Source organism: Oncorhynchus mykiss, chromosome 23, assembly GCF_057628025.1.
Source record: "Oncorhynchus mykiss isolate SJ-2025 chromosome 23, ASM5762802v1, whole genome shotgun sequence".
Lineage (NCBI taxonomy): Eukaryota > Metazoa > Chordata > Actinopteri > Salmoniformes > Salmonidae > Oncorhynchus > Oncorhynchus mykiss.
The window spans coordinates 8,305,179-8,328,919 of NC_143044.1; the positions used below are offsets into that span (position 1 = coordinate 8,305,179).

At 40.3% G+C, this 23,741-nt stretch overlaps 1 protein-coding gene across 4 annotated transcripts in view; it reads right to left on the bottom strand.

Annotated features, from left to right (window-relative positions):
• Positions 1-23,741, bottom strand: part of LOC110502361 (serine/threonine-protein phosphatase 2A 56 kDa regulatory subunit delta isoform) — a 51,103-nt gene that overhangs the window by 15,924 nt on the left and 11,438 nt on the right. For all 4 annotated transcript variants that reach the window (XM_021580325.3, XM_090216699.1, XM_090216697.1 and 1 more), the window contains one exon: positions 13,808-13,985. In XM_021580325.3, the coding sequence (XP_021436000.1) occupies positions 13,808-13,985 (178 nt within the window). The remainder of the gene's footprint in view (positions 1-13,807; positions 13,986-23,741) is intronic.

Sequence of the window (23,741 nt, forward strand, 5' to 3'; positions counted from 1 at the left end):
GTATAAATTACCTTGACTAACCTGTACCCCGATACCCCCTGAATATAGCCTCGTTATTGTTATTGTGTTACATTCTATTACATGTTTTACTTTAGTTTATTTAGTAAATCTTTTCTTAACTATTTCTTGAACTGCATTGTTGGTTAAGGGCTTGTAAGTAAGAAAGTATTTCACGGTAAGGTTGAATTCAGCACGTGACAAATAAAATGTGATTTGATTTTAAGTAGAAAAACATGCTTGATTCCCCCTACTTGTAGAGAAACGTCAACACCATCCTCCTCTCTTTAATGTTGATGAAACGGTCTATCACTGTCATACCATACACACTTAAAGAATGTTGATGTCCGATGTCTACCTGGCTAAAATGCTTGCTCGCTAGCCTAACTTCCGTTCATGGGCAACGTTAGCAAGTTAACATTAGCCTTCTACATCAAGCTACATATGGAACTTCCATCCTCTAAGGCCAGGGGCACAACAATGTATGAATTCATGGTTGGATCAGAATTGCCGTTATAATCATTGGCCAGTAAGGAGAATGAAGTAAAAACAAATATTTTAGCTACCTGGTTAACTAGCCACCGGAGGACAACACAACAAGATGCAACAACTCAAGTTTTTCTGTCAAATGACGAACGCTGTCAATGGGATTTGAAAGTAGTGACGCCAAATCCAAGCTGACTTCCTTTGACACTTTCTTCATTTGAGCTCACTCAGTTTAGCTCAAAGCCGATACAAATAATTGCCTATACATGTTTTGACAAAGGACGCCAGATGTTCGCTGGCTTCACTTGCCTTAATAAATGCTACAGGCTGCAACAAATGTCAAACTCGTTTAGCCTAGGCAGCATCAGATAGATGGCCTAAACGTAGAGAGACAGAGGGGCGCCGTTTCGCTCACTCTTGATTCTTTCTCCTGGGAGATACCGTGCATTCGGAATGTTTTTTTTATTTATTTTCACCTTTATTTAACCAGGTAGGCCAGTTGAGAAGAAGTTCTCATATTCAACTGCAACCTGACCAAGATAAAGCAAAGCAGTGCGACAAAAAACAACAACACAGAGTTACACATGGGATAAACAAAAGTACAGTCAACAACACAATAGAAAAATCTATATACAGTATGTGCAAATGGAGTAAGGAGGTAAGGCCATAGTAGCGAAGTAATTACAATTTAGCAAATTAATTCAGACCCATTTACTTTTTCCTCATTTTGTTACATTATAGCCTTATTCTAAAATTGATGAAAACAAATTTTTACCTCATCAATCTACACACAAATCCCCATAATGACAAAGGGAAAACAGCTTTTTAGAAATGTTCTCAACTGTTTAAAAAACAAAAACAGAAATACCTTATTTACATAAGTATTCAGACACCTTGCTATGAGACTCGAAATTGAGCTCAGGTGCATCCTGTTTCCAATGTTCTTCCTTGAGATGTTTCGACAACTTGATAGGAGTCCACCTGTGGTAAATTCAATTGGTTGGACATGATTTGGATGACATACGCCTGTCTATATAAGGTCCCACAGTTGACAGTGCATGTCAGAGCAAAAACCAATCCATGAGGTCGAAGGAATTGTCGGTAGAGCTCAGAGACAAGATTGTGTCGAGACACAGATCTGGGGAAGGGTACCAAAACATTTCAGCAGCATTGAAGGTCCCCAAGAACACAGTGGCCTCCATCATTCTTAAATGGAAGAAGTTTGGAAACACCAAGACTCTTCCTATAGATGGCCGCCTGGCCAAACATCAGTGGAGGACGGCCTTGGTCAGGGAGAAACTGATGGTCACTCTGACAGAGTTACAGAGTTCCTCTGTGGCAATGGGAGAACCTTCCAGAAGGACAACCATCTCTGCAGCACTCCACCAATCAGGCCTTTATGGTAGAGTGAACAGACAGAAGCCAATCCCCTCAGAAAAAAGGTACATGACAGCCTGCATGGAATTTGCCAAAAGGAACATAAAGGACTCTCAGACAATGAGAAACAAGATTCTCTGGTCTGATGAAGATTGAACTGGAGGAAACCTGGTACCATCCCTACGGTGAAGCATGGTGATGGCAGCATCATGCTGTGGGGATGTTTTTCAGCATCAGGGACTGGGAGACCAGTCAGGATTGAGGGAAAGATGAACAGAGCAAAGTACAGAGAGATCCTTGATGAAAACCTGCTCCAAAGCGTTCAGGACCTCTGACCGGGGTGAAGGTTCACCTTCCAACAGGACAACAACCCTAAGCACACAGCCAAGACAAGGCAGAAGTGGCTTTGGGACAAGTCTCTGAATGTCCTTGAGTGGCCCATCCACAGACTGGACTTGAACCCAAACGAACATCTCTGGAGAGACCTGAAAATAGCTGTGCAGTAACGCTCATCCAGCCAACCTGACAAAGCTTGAGAGGATCTGCAGAGAAGAATGGGAGAACAAATACAGGTGTGCCAAGCTTGTATTGTCATACCCAAGAAGACTCGAGGCTGTAATCGCTGCCAAATATGCTTCAACAAAATACTGAGTAAAGGGTCTGAATAATTATGTAAATGTGATATTTAATTTAATTTTTTTAAACATTTGCAAACATTTCTAAAAACCAGTTTTTCTTTGTCATTATGGGGTAGTGTGCATAGATTGATGAGGTGAATAAGCAATTTAAATCAATTTTAGAATACGGCTGTAACGTAACAAAATTATGCGGTCGACTCCAAAGTGGGGGCTTTTCCTGGCAGCCGGATGATGCAATCGAAGGAGGATGCAGTGAGTGAGTTGACTGTATAGGTCTATTGGCCTTGAATTTAGCCAAGCTTGCTCTGTATGGGATTGACGCTTCTAATTGCACATTTTAAATAAACATTTTATCCTGTAGATTATACGGTAAAATATAATCTATGGCGGATTGAAATGTACTTTTTTCAAAGCATTCATTTGATAGGCCTAACTTGAATGATTGTCCCTCTTTCTTCAAATTAAAGGCCTCGTCTATGATAGGCCTATTTATATTTGTATGAATATTTTGATCTAGCCTATAGGCCAGGGATGATCAACTAGATTCAGCCGCGGGATGATTTTGTCTTGAGAGGATGGGGTGGGGGGGGGGGGGGGGCAGAAAAGATTTATTAATAATCTGTAGACTGCAAATTGACAACAAGAAGCCCAAACAGAAATAATGTTAGACTAAATGTATTGCCTTAACTAAGCTTTAACACAATATTAGCTAATATGTAAAATGTTCAGTAAAAAAAAAAAATGACAAGATAGTGCCCATGATTATAATAATTAACATTATCCACATTCTTTTTCCAAATTACACAGGAAGGATTTCCTAGCGTAGGTTTTCACTTGGATTAATATAACTCTTGAAGCACATGAGGCCCAGAGCTTGCACAGGTGCGTATTACAATGTGGTAAAGTGCTTATTTAGTCCTTCTTCACTATTTATGAAAAAACCCTCTCACTTGGTATCAATTTGGAGTCAATTCTGTTTGAGGGGGGGGGGGGGGGGTTATTTGTCAATTTTTTTGATCACCTCACTTTTCTAGAAAATAAATAAATCAGTGAAACAGTAAATAAACTTTGTTCCGGCTTTAGAAATTTAGCTAAATGTTTTGAGTTCCCATTTCCTCCGGTGGTGAAAAATATAGCCAAAAGCCCAATATACACAAAGATGTCGGCAAATTCTCTGAAGAGCCCAATTTTTTTTTTTTATAATTCTGGATCCTATTTTGACAGGTTGCACATCAAAATATCAAATCATGCATTCCCTGGATATGTTAGATGAAATTGCATACTATTCCTGCGTTGTATTTATTGTCCATATAGCAAAAAATGTATCACAATATGGGTTTATATGGGTTTTTCCCATATCGCCCAGCTCTAACACAAAATACACACGCACACACGGGCTCTGGGGAGGAATGTAGCATAACACACCAATGTGACCTCTGACCTACAGTGCCTTGCGAAAGTATTCGGCCCCCTTGAACTTTGCGACCTTTTGCCACATTTCAGGCTTCAAACATAAAGATATAAAACTGTATTTTTTTGTGAAGAATCAACAACAAGTGGGACACAATCATGAAGTGGAACGACATTTATTGGATATTTCAAACTTTTTTAACAAATCAAAAACTGAAAAATTGGGTGTGCAAAATTATTCAGCCCCCTTAAGTTAATACTTTGTAGCGCCACCTTTTGCTGCGATTACAGCTTTAAGTCGCTCGGGGTATGTCTCTATCAGTTTTGCACATCGAGAGACTGACATTTTTTCCCATTCCTCCTTGCAAAACAGCTCGAGCTCAGTGAGGTTGGATGGAGAGCATTTGTGAACAGCAGTTTTCAGTTCTTTCCACAGATTCTCGATTGGATTCAGGTCTGGACTTTGACTTGGCCATTCTAACACCTGGATATGTTTATTTTTGAACCATTACATTGTAGATTTTGCTTTATGTTTTGGATCATTGTCTTGTTGGAAGACAAATCTCCGTCCCAGTCTCAGGTCTTTTGCAGACTCCATCAGGTTTTCTTCCAGAATGGTCCTGTATTTGGCTCCATCCATCTTCCCATCAATTTTAACCATCTTCCCTGTCCCTGCTGAAGAAAAGCAGGCCCAAACCATGATGCTGCCACCACCACCATGTTTGACAGTGGGGATGGTGTGTTCAGTGTGATGAGCTGTGTTGCTTTTACGCCAAACATAACGTTTTGCATTGTTGCCAAAAAGTTCAATTTTGGTTTCATCTGACCAGAGCACCTTCTTCCACATGTTTGGTGTGTCTCCCAGGTGGCTTGTGGCAAACTTTAAACGACACTTTTTATGGATATCTTTAAGAAATGGCTTTCTTCTTGCCACTCTTCCATAAAGGCCAGATTTGTGCAATATACGACTGATTGTTGTCCTATGGACAGAGTCTCCCACCTCAGCTGTAGATCTCTGCAGTTCATCCAGAGTGATCATGGGCCTCTTGGCTGCATCTCTGATCAGTCTTCTCCTTGTATGAGCTGAAAGTTTAGAGGGACGGCCAGGTCTTGGTATATTTGCAGTGGTCTGATACTCCTTCCATTTCAATATTATCGCTTGCACAGTGCTCCTTGGGATGTTTAAAGATTGGGAAATCTTTTTGTATCCAAATCCGGCTTTAAACTTCTTCACAACAGTATCTCGGACCTGCCTGGTGTGTTCCTTATTCTTCATGATGCTCTCTGCGCTTTTAACGGACCTCTGAGACTATCACAGTGCAGGTGCATTTATACGGAGACTTGATTACACACAGGTGGATTGTATTTATCATCATTAGTCATTTAGGTCAACATTGGATCATTCAGAGATCCTCACTGAACTTCTGGAGAGAGTTTGCTGCACTGAAAGTAAAGGGGCTGAATAATTTTGCACGCCCAATTTTTCAGTTTTTGATTTGTTGAAAAAGATTGAAATATCCAATAAATGTCGTTCCACTTCATGATTGTGTTCCACTTGTTGTTGATTCTTCACAAAAAAATACAGTTTTATATCTTTATGTTTGAAGCCTGAAATGTGGCAAAAGGTCGCAAAGTTCAAGGGAGCCGAATACTTTCGCAAGGCACTGTATATGGGCTGAGATCTCAGGTGCTCTGAGAGATCAGGAGTATGGATCAGTTATTGTATCATAAGTAATCCTAGTTCACTCCCTATTCTTTCACAGAATTCTCTCAAACGCATAATGCACTCCAAGTGGCTAGCTAAAACAACGAATAGGACCTATCATTTATTCTCTGCATCCATTTGCGTCCAAGCTTCAAATCCTCTGTGATCTTTGAAATACAACTGCAGACTTTAACATGCATGCCATGGGAAGCTGCGATCTACTCTTCCCTTAAACATATAATTAAAACATTCAATTATAATCCGTCCTATCCTATAGCAGCACTTCAACACTTGGCAGCACACAGTTCATCCAATAGGGTTAATCCCACTTCCCAGAATATTCAAATTTGAACATTCCCAGAAAAACCGAGCTGCTGCCGAGGGTCGACGGGTCACATACCAGAGACATTCAACAGAATGTGCTGATCACGAGCCGAGGGGAATAGAGAGAGGGAGAGTCTATAGGGACATGTGTAACACAGCCTCAGGCACTAGACAGACACACACAGCAGCACAGAGCCACTGGACAAAAATCACTGTCTGTTGGGAAAAATAGTCCTAATGCAAAACCCATGGCGGAAATCGCCCTGGCGAGGAACAGCAAACAAACACGGACCTTTCTCTGTGCGATTACTGTCACAACACTGCAGTGTAAAGCCGATGTTTGGGATTAATAAAGAAAACCAATAGTGCTTATGAAGGGCTAAAGCAACACATAACGCTACAGCAATAAAGTCTCTACTGTACATGCATTATCACCATTTCTTTGACTACAGCTATTAGTGAATTCATCACCAGCCCGAGGCCGATGTTGACTGCAGTGTGTATGGAACAGGGAAATGTCTGCAGTCACATCCAAATAACAAATCTTAGACTGAGAAACAAGCATCTACTACAGGGTTAAAACATAATAATTAAAAAAATAACAATGCATTTATTAAAAAAAAATGTTTTACTTCATTTTTATTTCTCAGTTTAACTGTTGCGAGGTAGAATACACAAGGTGCAATTTCAAAATGTGGTTTTGCAGTCACTGATAGCAGACAGGCTAATGGAGTGACTAACATTTGGGTTGAGGCCAGGTGATTGTGGAGGCCAGGTGATTGTGGAGGCCAGGTGATTGTGGAGGCCAGGTCATCTGAATGAGTAGGTGTGTCCAAACGTTTTACTGGTACTGTGTGTCCTAGTCTACCTTTCAGGTAATAGATTCAATGCAGTATTAGCCTTATATTTAGCGAAGTAATGATGGGTTATGCATAATAAGCTTCTAACTTATAGCCTCTGTCTCTTGAGCAATATGCAAGCACCTGTGCTCCGCTGACCTCTCCTTAAAAAAACGCTCCTAAGCTCTTGGAGTCCCATGCAGGAAATATCTTGCTAGACATAATTTTGTTTTGAATTTCTTAAACCAATAGACTATTCAAAGAGGAACGCAAGCTCTTTATTGCTGAATGTTAAATACAGCAGCCAATAGAACTCAGGTAGTTTGAAAGAAGAGCGAACGCACGATGTCGGTAGGCTATAGCAGTTATTTATTCAGACCCATAACCAATCAATCTTCGTGAAGAGCAGTGAAAGCTTTCTGCATCTAATTCTAGTCCAACATTATTCAAGGATGTCATTAGAATGATGAAGATAAGGACAACTAAAAATATTTCATCTAACTGTAGAAAGCAAAGGAAGGAAAGAAGCAACAATAAAGAAATAGAGGAGGTAGGCAAATAACATTAGGGGAACTATTATGAAAGGTTATGAATATTATGAATATGCATCAGCCTACTAAATTATACAAATATGCGCTATTATATTTAAAAATGTTAATCTAATTCACTTGCCTATACTTGTAACTTAGTAGGATGAATGTGCTGCACCAGAATTGCATGTTCTCTTCTGCTTTATCACAGTTTGAACGATGTGCATAATTCCAGGCCATAATATCACATTTTATTTGTCAAATGTGCAAAATGCAACAACCTTAGAGCGAAATGCTTACTTTATATTAAAGAGCACCAGTAAAATAACAATAGAGAGGATATTAAAGAGCAGCAGTAAAATAACAAGAGAGAGGATATTAAAGAGCAGCAGTAAAATAACAAGAGAAAGGATATTAAAGAGCAGCAGTAAAATAACAAGAGAGAGGATATTAAAGAGCAGCAGTAAAATAACAAGAGAGAGGATATTAAAGAGCAGCAGTAAAATAACAAGAGAGAGGATATTAAAGAGCAGCAGTAAAATAACAAGAGAGGATATTAAAGAGCAGCAGTAAAATAACAAGAGAGAGGATATTAAAGAGCAGCAGTAAAATAACAAGAGAGAGGATATTAAAGAGCAGCAGTAAAATAACAAGAGAGAGGATATTAAAGAGCAGCAGTAAAATAGCAATAGAGAGGATATTAAAGAGCAGCAGTAAAATAACAAGAGAGGATATTAAAAAGCAGCAGTAAAATAACAAGAGAGAGGATATTAAAGAGCAGCAGTAAAATAACAAGAGAGAGGATATTAAAGAGCAGCAGTAAAATAACAAGAGAGAGGATATTGAAGAGCAGCAGTAAAATAACAATAGAGAGGATATTAAAGAGCAGCAGTAAATAACAAGAGAGAGGATATTAAAGAGCAGCAGTAAAATAACAAGAGAGAGGATATACACATGGGGTACCGGTACAAGTCAATGTGCAGGTACACCGATTAGTCAAGGTAATTGAGGTAATATGTACATGTAGGTAGAGTTATTAAAAATGACCTTACATAGATAAAAATAAAAATAAATAGAGAGTAGCAGCAGCGTAAAAGGGGGGGCAATTAAAATAGTCTGGGTAGCCATTTGATTAGATGTTCAGGGGTCTTATGGCTTGGGGGTAGAAGCGGTTTAGAAGCCTCTTGGACCTAGACTTGATGCTCCGGTACCGCTTGCCGTGTGGTAGCAGAGAGAACAGTCTATGGTTTTGATGGCTGGAGTCTTTGACCATTTTTAGGGCCTTCCTTTGACACCGCCTGGTATAGAGGTCCTGGATGGCAGGAAGCTTGGCCCCAGGGATGTACTGGGCCGCCCTCTGTAGTGCCTTGTGGTTGGATTGGCCGAGCAGTTGCCATACCAGGCAGGGATGCAACCAGTCAGGATGCTCTCGATGGTGCAGCTGTTGAACCTTTTGAGGATCTGAGGACCCACGCCAAATCTTTTCAGTCTGCTGCGGGGGAATAGGTTTTTTCGTGTCCTCTTCACAGCTGTCTTTGTGTGCTTGGACCATGTTAGTTTGTTAGTGATGTGGACACCAAGGAACTTGAAGCTCTCAACCTGTTCCACTACAACCCCATCGATGAGAATGGGGGCGTGCTCAGACCTCCTTTTCCTGTAGTCCACAATCATCTCCTTAGTCTTGATCACATTGAGGGAGAGGTTGATGTCCTGGCACTACAGTGCAAGGTCTCTGACCTCCTCCCTATAGGCTATCTTGTTGTCAACGGCTAACTTAATAATGGTGTTGGAGTCATGGCTGGCCATGCAGTCATGGCTGGCCATGCAGTCAAGAGTAAACAAGGAGTACAGGAGGGGATTGAGCACGCACCGGAGGGGCCCCTGTGTTGGGATCAGCGTAGCGCATGTGTTGTTACCTACCCTTACCACCTGGGGGCGGCCCATCAGGAAGTCCAGGATCCAGTTACAGAGGGAGGTGTTTAGGCCCAGGATCCTTCGCTTAGTGATACGCTTTGAGGGCACTTCTTCATGGCTTTTGGTTGGGGTTTGTACGTACAGTCACTGTGGGGACGACGTCATCAATGCACTTATTGATGAAGCCAGTGACTGATGTGGTGTACTCCTCAATGCCATCGGAAGAATCCCGGAACATATTCCAGTCTGTGCTAGCAAAACAGTGCTGCAGCTTACCATCTGCTTCATCTGACCACTTTTTTATTGACCAAGTGGCTGGTGCTTCCTGCTTAAATGTTTAGCTTGTACGCAAGAATCAGGAGGATAGAATTGTGGTCAGATTTGTCAAATGGAGGGCGAGGGAGAGCTTTGTACACATCTCTGTGTGTGGAGTAAATGTGGTCTAGAGTTTTTTTCCCTCTGGTTTCACATTTAACATGCTTGTAGAAATTAGGTTAAAAAAAATGTACATTTCCCTGCATTAAAGTCCCTGTCCACTAGGAGCGCTGCCTCTGGATGAGCGTTTTCCTGTTCGATTATGGCCGTATACAGCTCATTGAGAGCGGTCTTAGTGCCAGCATCGGTTTGTGGTGATAAATAGACAGCTACGAAGAATATAGACAAAAACTCTTTTGGTAGATATGATAAGCTGTAGACTACATTGAAATACTCTACCTCAGGCAAGCAAAACCTTAGATATCGTGCACCAGCTGTTGTTTACAAATATACATAGACTGCCATGTACTGTACAATACAGTAATACAGTTCACACTCAAAAAGTTTAGCCTCTGGAGCTAGTTTCATTTATTTACACAAGAGAGCATAGGCTATAGCTAGCTACATCGATGGGATTTTATGTCTTTCTGCCGTGCGTAATGTGCAGTAGCCTATATCATTCTGTATATGCATTGGATAATGGCACAATCATTTGGGCTTTTTGGGTTCATTAAATGTGATTATTGTAGAGCTCATAAAATGTATTTAATATATGGCTAATCAGGCTTAGGTAGCATCAATGTTAATTACGCATAATTAGTTCAATAAAGTTCACCTGTGTGCAATCGAAGCGTCACATGATCTCAGGATTATACACCTGTTCTGAAAGGCCCCAGAGTCTGCAACACCACTAAGCAAGGGGCACCACCAAGCAAGCAGCACCATAAAGACCAAGGAGCTCTCCAAACAGGTCAGGGACAAAGTTGTGGAGAAGAACAGATCAGGGTTGGGTTATAAAAAATACATCAGAAACTTTGAACATCCCACAGAGCACCATTAAATCCATTATTAAAAATGGAAAGAATATGGAACCACAACAAACCTGCCAAGAGAGGGCTGCCCACTAAAACTCACAGAGCAGGCAAGGAGGGCATTAATCAGCAAAAATCTACAGCGGAGATTGGACTATCTGTCCATAGGACCACTTTAAGCCGTACACTCCACAGAGCTGGTCTTTATGGAAGTGTCCAGAAAAAAAAGGTATTGCTTTAAAACAAAATAAGCAAACCCATTTGGTGTTCGCTAAAAGGCATGTGGGAGACTCCCGAAACATATGGAAGAAGGTACTCTGGTTAGATTAAACTTTTTGGCAATCAAGGAAAACACTATGTCTGGCGCGAGCTCAATACCTCTCATCACCCGAGGACACCATCCCCACAGAGAAGCAATGGTGGTGGCAGGATCATGCTGTGGGTATGTTTTTCATTGGCAGGGAAAGTGGTCAGAATGGAAGGATGACACTAAATTCAGGGACATGTTTTGAGGGAAACCTGTTTCCGTCTTCAAGAGATTTGAGACAGGGACGGACGTTCACCTGCCAGCAGGAAAATGACCCTAAGCATACTGCTAAAGCAACACTCGAGTGGTTTAAGGGGAAACATGTAAATGTCTTGGAATGGCCTAGTCAAATCCCAGACCTCCATCCAATTGAGAATCTGTAGTATGACTTAAAGGTTACTGTACACCAGCGGAACCCATCCAACTTGAAGGAGCTGGAGCAGTTTTGCCTTGAAGAATGGGCAACAATCCCAGTGGCTAGATGTGCCAAGCTTTTTGAGACATACCCCAAGAGACTTGCAGCTATAATTTCTGTAAAAGGTGGCTCTACAAAGTATTGACTTTCAGGGGGTGAATAGTTATGCACGCTCAAGTTTCCAGTTTTTTTGTCTTATTTATTTTTTGTTTCACCCCAAAAAATATTTAGCATCTTCAAAGTGGTATGTTTTTTAAATCAAATGATACAAACCCCCAAAAATCTATTTTAATTCCAGGTTGTAAGGCAACAAAATAGGAAAAATGCCAAAGGGGGGGGGGGGGGGGGGTGAATACTTTCGCAAGCCACTGTATATGCTTTATAATGCGAGAAACACCGACTTACCCGGGAGAAAAGTGATATATTCTCAAGATGGAACATTTGTAAAATACCGGGAAAATATTAAACCCTAGTCTGCATGGTGTGTTATGGCGAGGTTTCACTGTCCGACTTAGTGCAGGCACTGCTGATCCAATTGTAGAGCTGTGACGATACCTGTATTGCAATATTTTTTCTATGGCAAAAAATGAAAACATGAAGCAGACAACTTTTTGATCTTTTAAAACCCTGCTGTATGTAAAAAAAAAAGTGTGTTCCATATCTTAGGAAATAAATAAATGTGACTATGAATGGCAGCATAATGATGTTTGTTTTCAACATTAGGGCTGTCTTTCTAAAGAAGCAAAATCTCCTTCGTGTTTTGTTTCCTTGCCACGGTACTAACGAGTATCGCGATACTGGCATCGTCCCGGTCCTATGCAATTAATGCCTGCAATGTGTCATGTGGTACCGCTGCTGTACCTCTGTCTGGCCAGACAAGGGGAGACTCTCAATGAGAGGAGAGCCCAGAGCCACAACAGGAGGGAGAGCGAAAGAGCAGCGATTACAGCTGGGAGTCTGTGTAAGTCTCTAAGAGCTCTCCACACCTGGATTGTACATTATTTGCACATTCTTTCTAAGATTCTTCAAACTCTAGAAAGTTGGTTGTTGATCATTGCAATACAGCCATAGATTTTGCCATAGATTTTCAACCAGATTTCAGTCAAATCTGTAACTAGGCAACTCCAGTGTATATTTGGCCTACTGAAAGGTGAATTTGTCTCTCAGCGTCTGTTGGAAAGCAGACAGAGCCATGTTTTCCTCTAGTGCTTAGCTTTAATAAAAATAAAAAATATCCTAAAAACACCCTAGTCCTTGCCAATGACAAGCATACCCATAACATGATGCAGCCACCACCATGCTTGAAAATATGTAGAGTGGTATTCAGTGAGGTTGTATTTGCCACAACATTATGCTTTGTATTCAGGACATAAAATTCATTTTTTTGCAGTTTTACTTTAGTGCCTTATTGGAAACAGGATGCACGTTTTAGAATGTATTTTTATTCTGTACAGGCTTCCTTCTTCTCCCTCTGTTACTTAGGTTAGTATTGTTGAGTAACTACAATGTTGATCCATCCTTAGTTTTCTCCTATCACAGTCAATAAACTCTGTAAAAGTTTTAAAGTAACCATTGGCCTCAAGTTGAAATCCCTGAGCGGTTTCCTTCCTCTCCAGCAACTGAGTTAGGAAGGACGCCTGTATCTTTGCAGTGACTTGGTGCATTGACACACCACCCAAAGTGTAATTAATAACTTCACCATGCTCAAAGGGAAATCCAATGTCTGCTTTTTTATTTAATTTAACCCATTTACCAATATGTACCCTTTGATAGGCATTGGATAACCTCCCTGGTCTTTGTGGTTGTATCTACTCGACTGAGAAACCTTACAGATAATTGTATGTGTGGGGTATTATTTTACTCCTTAACTTATTTAGACTTGCCATAGGAAAGGGGTTGAATACTTATTGACTCAAGACATTTCAGCTTTACATTTTTTATTAATTTGTAAAAAACAAATATTCTCAAAACACATTTACATTATGGGGTATTGTGTGTAGGACAGTGACCAAAAAAGCTCAATTTAATCCATTTGAAATTCAGTCTGTAACAACAAAATGTGGCCAAAGTTAAGGGATGTGAATACTTTCTGAGGCACTATCCGTGTGATTAATTTGAGGGAAGACATACAGTCCTGCCTTTTGAAGTACTGGTATGAAAGGGCCTACATCCATGTACATCATCATACTCCATGACTGATGCAAGTGGTAGGGATCTGACCAAAATATGCAGATAAAAGCTATTGCCAGTAAGTATTCACAGAGATGCTAAACGATCAACATTGCTTATGTGTACCTCCCTGATCATCAAAGCCACCACAGGTGGAACAATAAGTTCTGGCTGGAGTGAGGGGAGAGGATGTAGGATATGTGGGTGTCTATGAATAGGACACAGTGATTGTGTCCCCAAGCTTGCACTTCTACACTTCCCATCATGAATTTAAAAATGGTGGAAACCTCCTCCAGCCAATGTTTAGACCAAGCCAATGCTTTTAAATCTGTAAAGGGAACAGCACAATTGAGGAGAAAGGTGGAGAATCAGGATGCAGCTAGAGAAGCTGGTGGGTTAGTTGGTGATACCTTTGAGGGCAGGAAGTTTCTGCAGCTCACGGTTCTTGGCGAGGTTGAATCGTGATGAACTCTGGCGACGCTCCTTCTTGACGATCTGGGGACCGCTAGAGTACTTGATCTTGTTGAGCTGAGTGGGTGGAGGGGTGCTATTGCTGGGACGCTTGCTGGCAGTCTGCTGCTGCGCCGCCTGTGGACAAGAGACAGAAAAATCACAATGAGCTCGTTGAAGTATGTTGAGGCTTGGAAAAGTTTAAACCACTGAACATGAAATGAAATATGGAGGTTTATGCCAACTAAATACGTAATATTGTCCTCCTGAAACCGAGTAAACATCACTGCCATTTCTTGGGAGTGACATTTACTATCAAAGTAGCTCAATCTAGTAGATTCTTTTTTAAATACCTTCAATCTGGTATAGTGGTTCTCACTAGCTGCTTGCCCATATTACAGTCACCATGCAGAGAACAGTAAATGACTCCACAGAGACTCATTGGCTTGGTCTAATGATGCCATTATCCTGGAGTTCTAAAGCGTGCACACAGAGAGACGACTCGAACATGTGACTAGTCATGCTGTTGAGAATGAGAGAGTGATGAACTAGTGTCAAATAAGACTCATGTAGTATAGTAGTATACAAATACTACAATTCCATGTCCAAAAGGTGTAACTTTTCTCTACAGCTGTCCTCTAGGACATTATTGATTAGAAGGAATACAGTAGTACAGTCAATGATGTCCAGATTTAATTCAATCAAATTTGAAATGCTTTCTTTATGTCCATGATTCCATGAATAGAAGTTCATCACAAACCTCAAGGGCACAGGAGAAACTCCCCTGACATAACTGCAGTCCTCCTCGAGGATTGTATTGAATTTACAAAAATCTTAAATTTGACCAGTATTGTCACAACAAAAGAATCCTGCAGCGACAGAACGTTTAATCCAGACTTTTCCAACATTGAAATTATGCTTTATCTGTGGTTAAGCTATTAGCTGGCCAAAATTAGGTTTCATAAAAAGTACAATACTGCGTCTTAGTGCAGGTTCAGTGAATTTATGTAATTCCTGCGGTGTAAGAAAATTCTCAGCGACAACAGAGTGATCAAATTAAGATCCTACAACTGTACATGTGTGGAATCACAGGCCATTTTCCCCTCTATAATGCCCAGGTCATAAAATGTTATTTTTGGTCCACCAGCCACTGTGGCAGGTAGATAAAAAAAAATTGACCAGCCACTCAGATTTATTCCCCTGGTAAAATTTCACAAACAAATCACACAAGAAAGCAATAAATGTATTACTAGTAGAAGTAATGTGGTATATTGTTTAACCCTTGCGTGGTGTTCAGGTCTGTGGGAGCCATTTTCAATATTTACTAAAAGAAAAATGATACAATTAATTATTTTTTTTCAACCTGAGACTCATTAGCCTTGGCTCATTTTCTGTGAAGAACATGTAAAAGAACACATTTCATTAGGTGCTCTCTGTGCACCCCCTACACATTTATATTACATACAGTGGGGCAAAAAAGTATTTAGTCAGCCACCAATTGTGCAAGTTCTCCCACTTAAAAAGATGAGAGAGGCCTGTAATTTTCATCATAGGTACACTACAACTATATTTCACCCCAGGCAGGCAGTGTTGCAGCGCAAAGTGGAATAGGCTATATAGGATTCGTAGTTTTGACTTTGTGCGATTAATTTACCAGCTATAAAGGGAAGTGGCAAAATACTTTGAAAACAGCAACTGCTGCATTTATTTTACTATAAAATGTATTCATACTTGACTTTTTTTTTTTTATTAACAAATGCAAGTGAAATGCTCACGCTGTGGATCCCTGACCACCCGCCAACGTGGCTGGTAAAAATAGACATCTTACCCAAAAATATACCCGCATTTGGCTGGTAACAGGTGTTACTTTTAACCCTAATTTTAACACAATCTTGGGATTTTAGGCCCTGATAATGCGTCTTAAAAATTGTAGTTCTATGCTAACCTAAAATTAAACAAAAAGGTTTGCTGTGTGCCTTCACTATGACTTCCTCCTCCCTGGGCCTGCTGTTTCAACATAGGTTATTGGTGCTGTCTGTTTCCCTGCCTGTCTCATGCTTTTCTTGCACTCTTTACCCTTTAGTAGTAGTGTGTGAAACTACACAATGCCTAGCGGGAACCTGCACAATAGGGACACAAATAAAGGAGGGACACAAATAAATAGCTTTGCATGTGTGGCTCTTTACCACAATCAATCAGTATGGCAAAATAATCTCTGCTCACAGAGCCTTATAAATAATTTTTGCAGAGAGAGAAGCTAGTGTGGAAGGAGTTTTCCAAACATGAGGATCATGTCTCTGTCAATTCAGAGTCTGACAGTGAGTTGGAAGAAGAGAATGAGATTAACCCTCAGCCAGCCCCAGGACCAGCCAAGCAGCAACCAGCTTATCAGCAGCCTAGAGGAGAAATATGGATGCCCAAAACATTGTGAAATTGAAATGGTCTTCTTGCCCAAGAAATGAGCCACCCCGCATGGCTGCCAATGTGATAAGGATGCAACCAGAGCCGACGCGGGTGGTGGTTACTCATGTGCAGGACATAGTCTTCATTTGAACTGTTTATCCCATGCACCATCCAGAAAATCATTCTGGGCTGCACTAATTTGGATGCAAGGCATGTTTTTGGAGAGAGATGGACCAAACTAATTTACATGCATTCTTTGGGGTTCTTATCCTTGCTGGTGTTTTCAGGTCCTTGCTGGGAATCCACAGAATACCTGTGGGATGCAGAAACTGGCAGAGAACTTTCTGTGCAACAATGTTTCTGGAAAACTTCCACTATATTTCCAGGATTATCCTCTTTGATAACTGAGACACCAGACCAACTTGGCGGCAGCGAGACAAGCTAGCTGCTATCAGGTCAGTGTGGGACCAGTGGGTGGACCACCTTCTCCTGTTTTACAACCTTGGGTCCAACGTTACTGTTGATGAACAGCTTATGCTATTTAGGGGCCGCTGCCCCTTCAGGCAGTACATACCGTCTAAACCCGCAAAATATGGGATCAAGATCTGCAGTAAACCTTTCAGTACTATTTTACAACATCTGTTGTACATGGATGGTACAAGCAACAGCATCGTCTTAACCCACGTAGAAAAGTAGCCCATCAACATCAAAAGTCAACGTACATAAAAACAAAGTAGTAGTAGTAAGGTCTTGATCAGGATCATGACACAGGGACACTGTGGCCATAACATCACATGCAATAACTTTTTTTTTTTAAATTTTTTTTTTACTTTGCGCAAGCTGGAAGAGGAGCTTCTCAAGAGGAAACTGATGATGGAAGAAACATAACGAAAAAACAAGCCAGAGCTGTTGAATACACGGAACAGGCCTATCAATTCCTCTTAAGTTTCTGTTCACGGCCGAACACGTCCCTAGTGTCCTACGTGCCAAAGAAAGGCAAAAATGTGGTACTCATAAGTACGCTGTATAGAGATGGGAGAATCTGTAGCCAGGAACATCAAAAACCAGATATCATAATGGATTACAATGCCACAAAAGGAGGGGTGGACAATTTAGACAAGCTGGTGACTGGCTACAGCTACAAAAGAAGAACCTTACTCTGGCCACTTGTTATATTCTTCAACATCTCGGTGTACAATGTGTTTGTCATCTGGATGGCGTTGAACCCAGATTGGGACAGAGGGAAGCTCCGGAGGAGACGGCTCTTTCTCGAGGAGCTGGGCAAGGCTTTGGTAAGACATCAAATACAGAGAAGGTAACATATCCCAAGGACCTCAGTTTCTGCAGCCATTGTGAGGAGGATTCAGGAGGATGCTGGTGTCCCATCTTCCTGACCCACAGAACCAACAACTCCAATTTAGGAAGTGATGTTGTTACATGTGTCTGACTCTCCTACCTTGGCCTGCTGTAACTATGCATGTGAGTGAGTAGGATATTAGTAAAATTCCTGAACAAAACGTTTTCATCGTTCCTAGATTGAGCCGCTAGCAGCAGGAAGAAGCGCTGCGATGTGTGTGGACCCAAGGACAGGAAGACACAGTACAAACGCATCAAGTGCAAGAAATACATTTGCAACACACCCACAGTAAAAAAAATAATTTAAAAAAAAATTGTGTAGAATGGCCTTAATGTGTGTTTAATGGGGCTCATTTACCATTTCCATAAAATACTGTATGTAAAATGTGTTATTCTAATGTTCAGTTCAAAGCAATAAACATCAATAGAGATGAAAACCTTGTATAATTTATATTTGTTCAAGATGAACATGATTTATTCCACCCATGTCTTAATTATAATTGATTTGTTTAGAAAAATCAGAGCTTTTATTGATAAATGTGATCTAGCAGAGATAAACGCAAATATTAACCATGTATGCTGTCTATATTGCTTGTAATTGATATGTCAACATTAAGTATTTTAGGGGAAATTGTATTGGCTGTATTGTTTTAAAAAAACTAAATAATGTTGTGGGTCCATCACATGGGGTGACCCTGATTCGTTTAACCTAAACGTCACAGACGAGACAAAAAACATTAACCTGCCCCTTTAAAGGCCGGGAGGTAACCATGGTAGCGCGATGGAGTCATGTGTGTGCCTGCGCTATTGAGTCTGACTAGAAGAAGCATTGTCTTCTCTTCCCTATCAGTTGAAACTCAAACATAGAAAACCAACCTAGTTTGTGAACAAAACAATGCCAAGAAACACAAGGACAAAGTCACACTTCAGTAAACTTTTGTTTCAAGTAAATTAGACAATTTCTTATGCCTGTGGAGAGGGCAGTGCTACTAAAAATGAATATTTCACTCTCACCCCCAAGCAGGCAGTGTTGCAGCGCGAAGTGGAATAGGCTATATAGGATTCGTAGTTTTGACTTTGTGCGATTAATTTACCAGCTATAAAGGGAAGTGGCAAAATACTTTGAAAACAGCAACTGCTGCATTTATTTTACTAAAAAATGTATTCATACTTGACTTTTTTTTTAAATTAACAAATGCAAGTGAAATGCTCACGCTGTGGATCCCTGACCACCCGCCAACGTGGCTGGTAAAAATAGACATCTTACCCAAAAATATACCCCCATTTGGCTGGTAACAGGTGTTACTTTTAACCCTAATTTTAACAGAATCTTGGGATTTTAGGCCCTGATAATGCGTCTTAAAAATTGTAGTTCTATGCTAACCTAAAATTCTCTATTCGCATATCATTCTTAGACAATCTTGCCATTGGATTTGCAGGTGCTCTTGTAAAGGGCTCCATTCAGGAGTAACATCAGCAGCTCCTTTGTAATATTAAAACAGGTATGTGGAGTAGAGGTCAACCGATTAAATCGGAATGGCCGATTAATTAGGGACGATTTCAAGTTTTCATAACATTCGGAAATCGGTATTTTTGGACACCGATTTGGCAGATACATTTTTTAAAATATTATTATTATTTATTTATTTTACACCTTTATTTAATCTTTATAACTAGGCAAGTCAGTTAAGAACACATTGTTATTTTCAATGACGGCCTAGGAAAGGTGGGTTAACTGCCTCGTACAGGGGCAGAACGACAGATTTTTACCTTGTCAGCTCGGGGGATTCACTCTTGCAACCTTACAGTTAACTAGTCCAAAGCTCTAACCACCTGATTACATTACACTCCACGAGGAGTCTGCCTGTTACACGAATGCAGTAAACCAAGGTAAGTAGCTAGCTAGCATTAAACGTATCTTATAAAAAACAATCTATCAATCATAATCACTAGTTAACTACACATGGTTGATGATATTACTAGTTTATCTAGCGTGTCCTGCATTGCATATAATCATTGTAGTGTGTATCGTTGCTCCAATGTGTACCTAACCATAAACATCAATGCCTTTCTTAAAATCAATATACAGAAGTATATATTTTTAAACCTGCATATTTAGCTAAAAGAAATCCAGGTTAGCAGGCAATATTAACCAGGTGAAATTGTGTCACTTCTCTTGCGTTCATTGCACGCAGTCAGTGTATATGCAACAGTTTTGGCACCCTAATTTGCCAGAATTATGACATAACATTGAAGGTTGTGCAATGTAAAAGGAATATTTAGACTTATGGATGCCTCCCGTTAGATAAAATTGTAACGGTTCCGTATTTCACTGAAAGAATAAACGTCTTGTTTTCGAGATGATAGTTTCCGGATTCGACCATATTAATGACCTAAGGCTCATATTTCTGTGTGTTATTATGTTAGACTTAGTTATATGATTTGATAGAGCAGTCTGACTGAGCGGTGGTAGGCAGCAGCAGGCTCGTAAGCATTCATTCAAACAGCACTTTCGTGGGTTTTGCCAGCAGCTCTTTGTTGTGCTTCAAGCATTGCACTGTTTATGACTTCAAGCCTATCAACTTCCGAGATTAGGCTGGTGTAACCGATGTGAAATGACTAGCTAGTTAGCGGGGTGTGCGCTAATAGCGTTTCAAACATCACTCGCTCTGAGACTTGGAGTGGTAATTCCCCTTGCTCTGCATGGGTAATACTGCTTCGAGGGTGGCTGTTGTCGATGTGTTCCTGGTTTGAGCCCAGGTAGGAGCGAGGAGAGGGACAGAAGCTATACTGTTACACTGGCAATACTAAAGTGCCTACAAGAACATCCAATAGTCAAAGGTTCATGAAATACAAATGATATAGAGAGAAATAGTCCTATAATTCCTATAATAACTACAACCTAAAAACGTCTTAACTGGGAATATTGAAGACTCATGTTAAAAGGAACTTTCATATGTTCTGAGCAAGGAACTTAAACGTTAGCTTTTTTACATGGCACATATTGCACTTTTACTTTCTTCTCCAACACTTTGTTTTTGCATTATTTAAACCAAATTGAACATGTTTCATTATCTACTTGAGGCTAAATTGATTTTATTGATGTATTATATTAAGTTAAAAATAAGTGTTCATTCAGTATTGTTGTAATTGTCATTATTACAAATAAATAAATATATATATATATATATATATATATATATATATATATATATATATATATATATATTCTTAAATCGGCATCAGCTTTTTTTTTTGTCCTCCAATAATCGGCGTTGAAAAATAATTAAATCGGTCGACCTCTAATGTGGAGGTTAAACTGTAAGTCTCTTGGCTTTACAAACCACTTGCAAGGCCCCTGTTCTCATAAAGGCCAGTTCTCCATCCCTTACATCCTTGCTAAGCCTGCCCAGTGGTCGTGCCATGAGCGTTAAAAGCGGTCTCAATAGTTGAGTCAAATGACACTCCATTCGATAGGTCTGGGTAAAAAATTATAATAAAAAAAAAAGACTTAATGCACTATAAAAAGGTGCAGGTAACATTATTCAAGCAACTGCAGTACTCTCATTGAAGTACAGTAAAGGGATCTGTACTATTGAGTAGCTTCTGAAACGGCTTCCCCCTTCTTACGAGACCATGGGAACGGATCAATCCAGAAGTGAATAACAACAACCATCAAAGGGGAGTTCTTCATACTCAAGACAGTGTAAAATACCTATCCAACTGAGCAACCCATGTTATATTGGCCTGCCAACATCAAGTATGGTAATTGAGCTGGATTTATACATTTTAAATTACAACTGTGCATGGTTTCATTTAGGCCTACATCTATTGATTTATCTCTATCATGACCAGACAGACATGTAGACAAATTCTAAACAGCAAATTCAAAAATAATGGTATCTGGGTCTGTCTTCCAATACTCCAACATGGCATCCTTTTCCTCAGCTCCTTACTCACATTACCTTTTGACAGGTGGAGATACTGAATACGTTTTCACTATGGCATGCGCCTACCAAGATCAACGATGCAGACAAAGGAAATGGAAAAAGGTTGCCTTCTAAACAATTGTCCCAGCCTTCATCATTGCATACTGTATATGTTAGAGAGTGCAAAGTCTGCATGCAGTGCATTCACACATCTGGGCATGTTTTTGAAAACCTGGGTAGTGATTGTTGTATGTTATGGACCATTCCCATCAGAGACAGGTTGGCGCTTGCCCAAGGCATGACATAGATGACCTGAATAGGCGGGTTTGCATGACTGAGCCGATCTCAAAATAGACCCAATCAATAGCCTTTCATCCCACGCAAAGTCAAGCCCTAAGCGCCCTGAGTTTCCTGTCATCAATACCGTTCTCTGGACTGTGGGATGTTTTGAAAGCGCAAACACTATCGTTTGTTAAGGTACACATGCTTATACGAGAGGTTAACAAACCACAGCAACTAATGGGAGTGTATCCAGTGTCTAGCCAATGTTAATGAGGTGTAAAGTTCCAGGACATGGCGATACAATACTTGTTTATAGTATACAGCTGTGTTTTTCAACCCTTTTCCTGCGGACCCAAGTTAGTGCTCGTTTAGAAGAAAAATGTGAGCACAAACACATGATTCAACTTATCAACTAATTACAAAGCCCTGGATTTGTTGAATCAGGAAATTGAATAGTTCAATCGGGTGTGGGTCATCCTATATGATTGCAATCACTTTCTGACTGCACCCTTTTTGATTTGAACGAAACCTTTCATACATGTTTTCCCATGGTGGAAGTGGTCAGAAGGTGACTTTTTGGAACTGAATGACAAAACATTCAGGAGATAAGTGATCAAAGTTGACCCATATTGTATACCGCACCCTACCATGAGACACCCATGTCTTAAACCACTGAAAAAGATAAATGGTTGAGTTTGATATCATTTGAAATCTTACAAAACAGGTTTGTCAAACTATTCTATGATTTCTTGAGAATGTTTATTTGAATGTCATTTTTTAAGCTTTAACATCAACTATCTAAACCATCTCAATTGGGTTGAGGTAGGGTGATTGTGGAGGCCAGGTCATCTGATGCAGCACTCCATCACTCTCCTTCTTGGTAACACAGCCTGGAGGTGTGTTTTAGGTCATTGTCCTATTGAAAAACAAATGATAGTCCCACTAAGCCCAAACCAGATGGGATGGCGTATCGCTGCAGAATGCTGTGGTAGCCATGCTAGTTAAGGGTGCCTTGAATTCTAAATAAATCAGACAGTGTCACCAGCAAAGCACCCCCACACCACCTCCTCCATGCTTCCCAGTGAGAACCACACATGCCTTAGATCATCCGTTCACCTACTCTGCATCTCACAAAGACACAGTGGTTGGAACAAAAAAAACTCAAATTTGGACTCATCAAACAAGTTTCCTCCGGTCTAATGTCTATTGCTCGTGTTTCTTGGCCCAAGTAAGTTTCTTCTTATTATTGGTGTCCTTTAGTAGTGGTTTCTTTGCCGCAATCCAACCGTGAAGGCCTGATTCACACAGTCTCCTCTGAACAGTTGAGGTTGAGATGTGTCTGTTTCTTGAACTGTGAAGCACTTATTTGGGCTGCAATCTGAGGCTGGTATCTCTAATTAACTTATCCTCTGCAGAGGTAACTCTGGGTCTTCCTTTCCTGTAGCGGTCCTCATGAGAGCCAGTTTCATCATAGCAGTTCATGGTTTTTGCGACTGCAATTAAAGAAACGTTAAAAGTGGACTGATCTTCATGTCATAAAGTATTGATGGACTATCGTTTCTCTTTGCTTATTTGAGCTGTTCTTGCCATAATATGGACTTGGGTCTTTTACCAAATAGGGCTATCTTCTGTATACCACCCATACCTTGTCACAACACAACTGACTGGTTCAAATGCATTAAAAAGGAAATAAATTACACAAATTAACACCTGTTAATTGAAATGCATTCCAGGTGACTACCTCATGAAGCTTGTTCAGAGAATGCCAAGAGTGTGCAAAGCTGTCATCAAGGCAAAGGGTGGCTACTTTGAAGAATCTCAAATATAGTTTGATTAGTTTAACACTTTTGGTTACTACATAACTCCATGTGTGTTTTTTGATGTCTTCACTATTATTCTACAATGTAGAAAATTGTTTTAAAAA